At 38.7% G+C, this 11,643-nt stretch overlaps 1 protein-coding gene across 2 annotated transcripts; it reads left to right on the forward strand.

Annotated features, from left to right (window-relative positions):
- Window positions 1-3,864: 3,864 nt before the first annotated feature.
- LOC141444164 (uncharacterized) lies at window positions 3,865-7,921 on the forward strand. Of its 2 annotated transcripts, XM_074109620.1 has the most exons (6): window positions 3,865-3,907; window positions 4,549-4,610; window positions 5,251-5,439; window positions 5,931-6,069; window positions 6,915-7,049; window positions 7,535-7,921. In XM_074109620.1, exons 1-6 carry the CDS (start codon window positions 3,902-3,904, stop codon window positions 7,718-7,720), a joined length of 717 nt encoding a protein of 238 aa, XP_073965721.1. In that variant the 5' UTR covers window positions 3,865-3,901; the 3' UTR covers window positions 7,721-7,921. The 2 variants fall into 2 exon arrangements, with proteins under 2 accessions (XP_073965721.1, XP_073965722.1); XM_074109621.1 differs by lacking the exon at window positions 6,915-7,049.
- Window positions 7,922-11,643: the final 3,722 nt, after the last annotated feature.

Raw genomic sequence — 11,643 nt, forward strand, 5'->3', positions numbered from 1 at the left:
TTCAGGATGGTAGTAAGTATATCAAACATTCAAGAAAAACTATAACGGCTAAGTTTTCTCGAGAATTATTAGTAGTTTTACTCTTAAATAGCAGCCTAAGGTATAAAATATATCTAAACTTGGAATATTCCGTATAAAATACGAAATACTTAGAAAAATATTACTTAATTTTTTCGAAATGGCTACGGAACCCTTTTTTTGGCGTGTCCGACACGCTCTTGACCGGTTTTATTCTTGTTATTAAAATCGATGACATGGTTCCTAAGAAGAACAGATCTTCGTATGTCTTATAATTTCAGAATTTTCCATACTGACCGAACTAAATGAGCCACGCTGTATAATACTTACCAAAAAATATCTAGGACACGTAGTTTTCTTTAGTCAATCAAACTAAAAAAAAACTTAGAAAAAAATGGAAACGACTTTAAAAACCTTGAAAATAATTTTCTACTAGTTCGAAGTCGGTGCCTCAGCACAAGCCAGCAGGAGTGGAACATATCTATAGTCGTCTAGCTCACCTACATACTATATAGGGCTTCAATCACTCCTAGCTGGCTCGTGCTGAGGCACCGACTTCAAACTAGTTGAAAATTATTTTCAAGGTTTTTGAAAGAAGAAGTTTTTAGTGATTTAATTGTACGCAAAGTGCATATCACAGCGATTCCTTTCAGCTCAAACACAGCATAGTTATATCATCTTCTACGGTCTTCTTTATCAGGTCCAGTTCACCAAATGATACCTACTTTCTGAATGTAAATACTTGTCTTAGTGTTAAAAATGGCAAAATCGCTATAGGTGTTAAATGCCAAATGTCAAAACATAGTGCAACATGAAAAATGTAACAAGAAAAGTGTGATGTATGCGGCTCGCACCTCTGAGTTTTTCGAAATTCATGTGCGGAATTACATTTGAAATTTACCACGAGCTTTGCGGTGAAGGAAAACATCGTGAGGAAACCTGCACAAACCTGCGAAGCGATTTAATGGTGCGTGCGAAGTTCCCAATCCGCACTGGGCCCGCGTGGGAACTATGGCCCAAGCCCTCTTGATCTGAGAGGAGGCCTGTGCCCAGCAGTGGGACGTATATAGGCTGGGATGATGATGATGATGATGAGATAATGATGACTAAACCTACCTACTCAAGATTGGTATCTGGGATATATATTGTCATTGTGTACCTATCTCTATTAGTGTTTTGTGTCGTACCGGCGGAGACTTAGTCTACTATCCATTGGTAAACGGATATAAACCTTATATGCAACGCAATAAAATCTACATGTGTATGACTGAGTCTCCGTTGGTACCTATACATATTTTGTGTTTATGTTTAGTTATGTAGTTAGTAAGCATCACTTTGCACAAGAATTTTAGCATCAGAGCGCGACGCCAACAAACTGTTTTACAGTTTGGCGTACTGTAAATATATTGTTATGTATGTGCTAATATTAATAAAAAAGAAAAAAAAAACTTCTCTGTATTTATGATGAATGAAAGGGAAGATTAGTTTATTATAGGAGTAACGTAGTATGTAAGAAACAGACAGCAATAAAGCATTATGGCGGAATCTGAGTTTCAATCCTTACACAGCCATCACCTACTCTTATGTTTCACAAATAAAACACTTTTAATTTTAACTTTAAAAAAACGATGGTTGCCCTCGATTTCTCTAAGATTCCATCATCAGATCCTGACTTGGTGTCAATGGGACCACCTCGAAAGTATGTACTTTAGAATAAAATAAGAATTTTGAAATTCGGCCCACAATTGGCGGAGTTATCGCGTAACGAACACACAAAAAAAAACATACAGACGAATTGAGAAACTCCTCCTTTTCTGAAGTCGGTTGAAAAAGTGACAAAGATGAAATGCCTGTATGCCCGTGACGTCTAAACACGTGACGAAAAAAGGTATGCAAGGATTATTCGTAACGGCGTGTCCGACACGCTCTTGGCCGGTTTTTACAAGCTTTTATTTAGGTTCAACTATCCCGTTGTCTGTCTGTCTGTAATCAAATCTTGCAAGTTAAATTCGACCAACTTAAAATAAATTGCGTGACAATAGAATAATCTAGTAGTGACATAATGTCCTGGTAGCCCGGCCAGGATCGTCTCCACAGGACGGAACTCTTCAATGTTAATGTTAATGGCATTGACTTGAAATTTGGTATGCAAATGTAGGTAGTTTTGGTGACAATACAAGTGCAGTCAACAAAAAAAACCTTGTATTAAAAATGAAATTTTTACCAAAAACTTTTTAGTAGAAGGCGGGTGGGCTGGTGACGTCACAGACCATATACCACGGAACTGTTCTTGGCAACTGATAGCCATGTGACGTGTCAATGTTCTCACGTCATCGCGCGACAATCAGGGTAAGGTCGCGTTACAAAACGAGACTTAGGAAGCTGCGGCTGCGTATCCTTGTGCGAACAGAGACGGGCGTGGAGCAGACAGTTGCCAAAACTTTACAAGACGAGCTTTAATTAATTTTATTGAGTAATTAATACCTATAATATGATGAGACCATACTAATATTGTAAATGGGAAATTGTGTTTGTGTGTTTGTCCGTCTTTCACGTCAAAATGGAGCGACGGATCGACGCAATTTTTGGCATAGAGATAGGTTATGGGCCAGAGAATGACATAGGCTACTTTTTATCCCGGAAAATGCACAGTTCTCGAGGGAACAGCGCGCGATAACCGAACTCCACGCGGGCAAAGCCGAGGGGAAAAGCTAGTTATTATGTATTTACAATCACGCCTCTTTTCCAACGAAGGGGTAGGTATTTTAAGAACATAATATATAGGGTCTGAATGATGACAAAGTGGATTTTCACTAAACCCCCATGGGACTTTCCAGAAATTGAAATGTGATCTTTATTTGACGATGTATGAGAAATATCTGCGCAAAACTACGTCTGCACTAGACTTAACGGTTGGGAAATTTGGCTTTTAAAAGTGTACAGTCGAACAAACTGGTTTATGCAGCAAGGTGGAACCTTTATTAAATACTTTATGTTAATTAATCAATTTTACTATGATTTTCTTGAAAAAGGATCCATGGGATGTCAACATGACATTAGTAGCGCAAAGGTTCCACCCTGGTAGATGATTCAGTTTGTTTGTCTGTACGTCTCAATCTTGTAGGAATATCACAAACTTTCACATTTATAATACTTACTAGGTTTTGCCCGCGGCTTCGCTGTTTCGACGTGAAAGACGGACAAACATACAAACACACACATTTTCGCATTTATTAAGTATATTAAATTACCACCACGACCACTCTGCCAAGAGTGCGACGACCAAGAAGAAGAAGAATATTAAATTATGAAGTATGGATTAGTAAGATTTATTCTTGAAAACCGTAGGAAGATATTATCTAAGGGGCTGTTTCACCACCTATTGATTTATTTTATTTGACGGATAAATGTGATGCCGTCTCCGTTTCTAACAAAACAAACAAAGACGGCATCACATGTATCCCTCAATTTAGGCTTTACCAGCCAGACTCGGGCATAAATAAACGAGCCTAAAGGTTCACCTTTGTCGGACAGGACATCATCATCATCATTATCCGTCAAATAAGTTTAATCAATGGATGGTAAATCAGGGGATAAATGTTCTATCAGTGAACTAAGCAATGGTATGTTTATATGAGTACACTTTATTTTGAAATGTAACTATTACTATTTCAATTTCACGCACCAAAATTAATTGAAACGAACCAATACGACTCCACGCCTTTCCCTGCGCGCCTAATCCACCGTACCTTGAGAGTTCTTTTCATATATAATTGCATGTAATTTTTCAACCCCTTCTTTGAGCTTAAGTGGTCATATAAAAGCTGAGGCAACTATGACGATAGTACATTCACACTAGTGACATCTTGACAATTGGACAAACATGAAGGTACAGTTTCATTTGTTACGTTTGTCCCATAAACAACATTAACTTTAAAGTAGCTCATTAAAGCTTCAAAAATTAAAGTTACAACTTGTTACCATTTGTATTTATAATCTTAATAATTACTATAAATTAACTAATCAAGCTTTTTGTCTACTTGCGTTGTCACCCAAACTACATCCGTACCAAATTTTAAGTCAATGCGATTACCTACAAGAACTGGGTAAAGTTCAACTTGCAAGATAAGTCTAGACGTACTCAGTTAGTCAAGACCCCATCAAACAATGCAATAAGTAGTTAAAAACTTGTTATTAAAAGAATGTGTGATGCCAGTGCATTGAAAGCTTTTTGTTCCATGTTTAATATTACGTGAAAAATTTCAATTTTATCTCAGCAGTGACAGCAGTGGTCCTGCTTGCCCAGTATTTTTTTTTCTAATGCCTGTTTTCTGTATTGTTTATTCCGGGGTGTTTATTTATTATAAAGTATAACCACAACAGGTATAACCTTTAACTTTACGCCTCCACTTCCACTACCTACAGCACAGCACGGCGTGTTAGTAAAGGAGCAAGCTTACAGTTAATTGATATGTGCCTCCATCAATTAACGCCTGGATGAGTTATACATTATAATATTGTGTATTTCAGACCATCATTTTGACTGTTTTCCTCGTGGCCGTCGCCCTCGCGGAGCCACCCCCATCTAACAGGTAACTAACCACCTAAAGAAGCTTAAAACCGTAAGTAAAATCTCTATCTCTATGTATATACTTGTGTTTTCTGTACTGCTTACTGTGTTTGTGTGCAATAAAGAGTTATTGTATTGTATTGTATTATATTGTAAAAGGCTAGGATTGATCAAGGAAGAAACCAATGGTGATTAACAAAAAATACTGACCGACTCGTAAGTACCCCGCACAGTCCCGTACTCTTCTCCCGGTTTTCCAGCAGGGATGAAGCTAAACTCTATGGGTAGATAAAAAACTCCTTCAACTCTGTCCTCCTCGTCAGCGCCTGGGAGTTGGGACCGTGCAGCCGGTTTTCAGTCGCTGACAGTCCGGCATTGTCTGGTTCCTCGTCTCTTTCCAGTCGTCCATAATGGATTTTCCCGTCTGTACGCTCTCGTCTCTTATAAAGCACTTCATATAAAAACAAGTAAACCAGGACCTCTTTCCGGATCAAGGAGTGTCTTAGGCCCATAAAGCGACTCAACGCAAAAAAAAGTAACCACCGCTAAGTTCAGTTCTATTTGCTGATTCCTCTCATGTTTTGGATCCATATGGGAGACGTTCTAATGGTGGATATTTACGTCAAACCAACTTTCCTGAACTTCAAACAAACCTCTTCCAGCTACCTGCCCCCTCCAGCCGGCCGCAGCGGAGGATACCCCAGCGGCGGTCCCCAGGGTGGTCTGGGAGCTGGTCCTCAAGTGGTGGCGGCGAGGAGCCAAGGCCAGGACTTTGGCCACGGTGCCCATGGATCCTTAGCTGGGTCCCACGGGAGCCCGCTCGGTGGACAGCACGGCAACGGTTTTGCTAGGTAAGAAATCGAGGTCTGTTATGGGTGAAAAACTTAAGTAAATTACCTGTTGTATGTAGTAGTAACGTGTCCGTATAAGCAAATTGACGTATTCTGTGCACTACTACATACAACAGCAGGTCATTTACTTTAGTTTTTCACCTATAATATAACATTATTCCAGTAAAATTGTTCCAGGCCCTACATACATATATACTACGAAGTGAATTTTTTTTTTTTGAATTTTTCTTTTGCACTTAATTTTTTTTTTCCAATTAGAAACTACTTTGGGAAATTTCGTCGTGTATGCCAAAGTTCGGTTTGGTGTACTTATAAATGGGACATGCATCACGGAACGACGAGGTAGGTAAGGTATAATCGGGTTTAATTCCTGAGTCCAGCTACGAAGAAATCACTAGATGGCGCTATGAGTCGCTACTCTTGCAATGTGACTACGTTGCTAGACAGCAAAACTTGACAACCATTTGATCTACTTATCTCTTTCATTCCAGGAACGGTCTCGGCGGTGGCCTCGGAGGTCACGGTTCCCATGGCCATGGTCAGGGACCGCAAGCCAGGTTCGGTCAGGAGCAAGGATATGACCACAACGCTGCTGCATTTGGACGCAATGGGCTCGAGGAGGCTAGTGGAGTAAGTTTTGTTTACTTTAACTTGACAAAAGGGGGCAGAACAAATAAACCTAGCAAGGACATGCCTATAAAATAGGTGGCAGAATAACAATTTTATAGGCATGTCCTTGCTACGTTTGTAACCATCTAGCGAAAAATAAAATCGAAATTATGGAATAGATAAACAGTTCCGACAAACTTGGGTGTTTAGTGAATGGTGACGTCAGCTCTGTGAAGCCATTTCCTTCTTACAAAACTTCTAAACAGGGAAGTAATTCCAAAGTGAGATGAACGTATGGAGTTCGATCCTAAGCATAACATTATGCCAGAAAAGAAATCTTTCTATTGGATTTCAATCCCACAAAAATTAAGTATCCAATTTAGTTGTGTTATGTTATGCACAGTAAGATAGAGCATGAATTAAGAAGCCATCTTTTCCCATATTTCTGTAGCACGGGCATCGATAAAGACTAAGCTTCTGGTTAAATATTTACCTTTTTTGAATACGAAAAACTTGAAAACCTGTATTTAGTCATCACTAGAAATAAAAGCACGGAGTCTTTTATCAACAAAATCTTTGTCTTCGTCATTGTCAACATGATTCCATCCAAAAATCATCCAGTCATCGTTCAGCAAACACAATTCAGTTTCATCACAATTTACATCATTATTAGCGATTTCAACTTTCTTAGTACTATTATTCAGCTTAAAGATATCAATGTCATTGTACCAAAAGGACAGCGTAAAGACAACCAAGCTGTTCTTGAACTAATCCATCTCTTCATTCCACCTCATGCTTCAGTACACAGAATAAGTATAAGTACTAAATCTGTAGCCTAGTGAGTACTTATGCTTAATTCTGTGCAGGAGCCAGCCAACTACAACTTCGGGTATATGGTGAACGATTTCCAAGAGGGCACCGATTTTGGACATCACGAGGAGAGGCAGGAAGAGAGGGCTCAGGGGGAGTACCATGTTGTGTTGCCTGATGGCAGAAAGCAGGTAGGATGCTTGTCGCATTTCGTTCATTCACTGTTCATTGATCATGACTATCAGTCATCTGTCATTAAAAAGTCGTTAATTTGCGTCTTTCAAATTTATTGTATTTCAAAAATATTTTCTACGTACATCATCATTTCTACATACGTCTACAAACGTAGATACAGTCAATTGTTTACTAAGTTAAATTATCTTTACTATGAGGGTACCTAGCTGTATTTACATAGTTTGTTTTATCCCGTTGAGTTAGTAAATACCTACTTAACGTAAATTCATCTATATTTTATTGGTAATTGGATGGACCAAATACAAAACGGTTGACTAAAAAAATTCCGTTAAGACATGAGAATACGCAACAGAATATCTCTTAACGATTTTAAATGCCTAACTTTTCGAACTTTATCAACTTTTGTTTTTGAAAAAAAAATAGATTTCCTTTACGTTTTTTTATTAAACCTTTTTTTTTATTTTTAATCTTTTTTCACCAGACTGTGAGCTACGAAGCCGACGAACGTGGATTCAAGCCCCATATCTCGTACGAAGATACCGATGCGACCGGACGCGCTGGCGGTTACGATTCGAATGCCGCCAACGCTCGCAGCGGCCACGGCCATGACAGTTTGGGAAATGGCGGCCACGGTAACCATGGCAACGCCCGCTCCAATGGCTACTGACTCAAACTGGATTTTAAGCTCATCGTCTTAAGTCTTATTTTGATTTAGCGTGAGCAAGTACAAATATTTTTAAGCGCATCTTGTGAGAAAAATACAAAAATATTATTTACTTATTATTATAATTATGGTTTATTGTATGTCGCGGGCAAGCTGTTTTTTGTGATTAGGTAAATACTCAAATAAAATTTATTTTTTCACTTATTTTTTTTCCTTTACTTTCCTCAATTAACAATACTTAGACCTACTTTGTTCGTAAGTTGAATTTTCATACATAAAGTAAGTATACATAGGTAGGTGCGGGATCCGACAGAGCCAAGCGAATTAGCTCACTGATCTGGCAATAGGCAGGCCCGAAAAGTACTCGAATGGAGACCGCGGGTCTTCAAGCGCAGCATAGGATGTCCACCAATGGAATGGACAGGACGGATTACCTGGTTAAGAGCGTTTATACCTGCTGAGCTGGCAACGTTGCATTTTTGTTAGTTATTCTCGATTATTCCATAAAAATTGAATGAAAATTAAAAATGTTTTCTGATAGAATTGTTCCTAATACCTATGTAAATGTGCCTACTGCAATAATTATTCGTGATAGACTTTTATATTCTTTAAAAACGAACTAATGTTTATTAACGGTTTTTAAAGAAAATAAAAGTCTATCACGCATAATTATGGGAGTAGACACATTAACTCTTATATAAGAACAGTTTTATTAGACCACATTTTAAATTTTCATTCAATTTTTATGGAATAATCGAGAAACACTAACAAAAATGCAACGTTGCCAGCACAATATAAACGCTCTTGACTTAAAGCGGCGGGTTCACGGTAATGCAGGCCACTTCCAACCGAAGCTAATGGAGGTGTAAGGGGGAGGCATATGTCCAACAGTGGACGTCCTACAGCTGATATATGTGATGATGATGATGAGTAGGTAATAGTCAAACTAATTTATATTCATAAAACGTTGTAAACGTGTTCTCGCAGTTTTTTATTTAAAATTAGGCGACATCATTAACTAAGGCTTTTGTCTTTATTGTTGCTCAAACAATAATTAATTTAGGGTTCCTTAACTACGAAACGCGTAACACACATTTCCGTTTTGTCAACTACAAAAAAAATTAAGATTAAGTCTATTATATTAAAATTACTAGAGTTTACCCGTGGCTTCGCACGCGTAAGCTATTCAATCTGGTACAATTAAAATTCCGGGATTTATAAAATTCCCCTGGGAATTCCCAAAATTTATATCATGGTCTTCATTGAGCTTGAGTTAAGAAAAAACTGTCCAAAACTTCAAGACTCTAAACCCAGCGGTTGAGATTTCAAGATTTTATCCCTATCCCGTGAGAATATCGGGATAAAAAGTAGCCAATGGGTTATTCCAGATGTCCAGCTATCTACATACCAAATTTCATACAAATCCGTCCAGCCGTTTTAGCGTGAAGGAGTAACAAACATACACACGCACACACACTTTCGCATTTGTAATATTAGTAGGGAGTAGGGTTTCATTTTCCAAAACAAGTTTTTTAGTTACGATACTTTTCGTGTGACGAGATGAATAATGAATGTTGTGCTTGTTATCGAAAGAAAGAAAGAAAGGTTTATTTTGGCTCCATAAGTACCACCTAAAACTAAGACTAGAACTAGCACTAAAACTATGTTACTTGGTGACACGGCAGGATACCAAAAAGGGTCTCCACTCAGCATGTGTTGCCGCACATTATGTGCAGCAACGCTGGTTTTCTATGGAGCCCAATTGGCTACAGTTATCGCCGTTATCGGCTTACAGTTAGAATCAAGATGAAATAGTAGAGGTTAAACTCATAGAGTTTGATGTTAAATGCCAACTAGTGGTGTCAATGATGGAAGACGAAGCGTTGGCAGGCCTCAGGTGGACTGACGACATTACTAAAGTTGCGGGCAACTGGTGAATGAAGGTGGCGAGTTGTCGTTTATTGTGGCGTTCTAAGGGGGAACGTCTTCCAACTGATGATGATAATGATGCATAGGTACCTACCTAGTAGTTGATTATAATATATGACTGTAATTAATTATCCTAAGTTTCATATTTTTATAAGACTGAAAAATACTGAAAATCCCTTGAGCATTGAAGATTTTCATTTCTTTTCCATTTTCATTTCTATTTCTAATGAGCAAAATTTGTTTATAAGACGGAACCCTCAAACCAGAAAGCAAACACGTTTATAAAGAGCAAATTGATGTCAAACAATTCCGTGTTTAAGCGTAAAATCATCAAATATTTGCATACAAGACCGTCTGGCCGGTACGAACGTCATGGGGTTTACCATGTATGGTCAGTAACCTGGATTAAAACTTGCCCTATTTTATATCGGGCCCAAGAGGCTGCGTTTCCACCACAGATGGGCGAGAATGCGTTGCAAGGAATGTCTGTCATGAAGAAACGCTTCATTTACCTATCCTCGCTCAGCACAACTCTAGTGAAAACAGGCCCTATACTACCAAGTGCAAAATTCGAACTTCTTATCTTGCCATCCCGCCAGAGGCGTCTTTACCTATAGTGCAGGGTGTGCGTTGCACACGGGCGCAGCGGTGTTAGGGGCGCCGGCCGCGGCACTTTGTACCTATTCCATTTTGACCGCGCGGTTCCTAGATGGCGCTAAAGTAATTATTGCACAAGGGCGCTACATGGGCTAAAGACGCCGCTGCATCCCGCTAACGCTTATGACGGGTGTTGCCTGTAATACGAGCAAATATTTAAAACATAGATTGTACTCGTCAAACTGAACAACATTAATTGAAAATACAAACTGAAATATAGATGCACAGAAAAACCAGAAAAATAAGACCAGCACTGGGGATCGAACCCAGGTCCTCGGCATTCCGTGCCGCGTGCTATACCGCTACACCACTGCTGGACAACGGTACAGGCACGAATTTCCCCTATGCACCACATATCTCACCAGTGGTGTAGCGGTATAGCACGCGGCACGCAATGCCGAGGACCTGGGTTCGATTCCCAGTACTGGTCTTATTTTTCCGGTTTTTCTGTGCATCTATATTTCAGTTTGTATTTTCAATTTAGGTTTTACGGCATAACCGTTAAAGTAAAAATTTGGAATTGAAATAAAAAATACAGAAAGATTCCAAAAAACCAATCTTGAACAACATTAGTTCAGCGACTTTTAAAAATAATAGAGTCCTTAGATTTTCTCTTTTTCATACAAAATAAATACTGTAATCAATGTACGCCATCCTAGAACCCAACTGACGTGGCGACGTCAGTGACAGGCGTGTCACGCTACAAACATCAAGCATTTTGCTGTACATTGCTTCTTCGAATAAACTTTAAAGTGTAATAAAAATTAAAAAACTAATTATTTTTAAAAGTTGCTGAACTAATGTTGTTCGTTTTGACGAGTACGATCTATGTTTTAATTATTTGAAGGGTCCACGGAAAGAACGTGTCTAGTCACCTAAGCAACTTTTTGAGTAATAGCAGTTTGAAAGTTAGTCATCACGAACAATTACTATGATTACCATTTATTCAAAAGTTAAAAAAAAATATTTCATATTGTTTTCAGATTATTTAATTCAATGGTAAGTCAATATATTTATTTACCTAAATTCGGCACAACAAAAATAAATAAAGTTACAGCACTTCAGCACTCTAGATAGTCATAGTACTCTGGGAGCTCTACATTTTGAAGTTAATATCTCAATTTAAAAAAAAGGTGACTAGGCATGTTCTTTCCGTGGACCCTTCATTTGCTCATATTACAGGCCACACCCGGTATAATTTAATACGAGAGTGAGAGAGAGGGATGGTCGATACCATCTTCGATTTTTGAATTTCGTACCTAGTAGCCCCCAGCTCAGCGGAACACATTCCTCGCAACGCATCCTCGCACATTTCTGGTGAAAACGTGGTAACCCGCAGG

The sequence above is a fragment of the Choristoneura fumiferana genome, chromosome 29 (genome assembly GCF_025370935.1).
Source record: "Choristoneura fumiferana chromosome 29, NRCan_CFum_1, whole genome shotgun sequence".
Lineage (NCBI taxonomy): Eukaryota > Metazoa > Arthropoda > Insecta > Lepidoptera > Tortricidae > Choristoneura > Choristoneura fumiferana.

Excerpts from the sequence above, each read along its gene's own strand:
- LOC141444164 (XM_074109620.1), top strand. Across the intron at positions 5,440-5,930 it reads CACGGCAACGGTTTTGCTAG|GAACGGTCTCGGCGGTGGCC; the intron begins GTAAGAAATCGA and ends CTTTCATTCCAG. Across the intron at positions 7,050-7,534 it reads TGCCTGATGGCAGAAAGCAG|ACTGTGAGCTACGAAGCCGA; the intron begins GTAGGATGCTTG and ends TTTTTTCACCAG.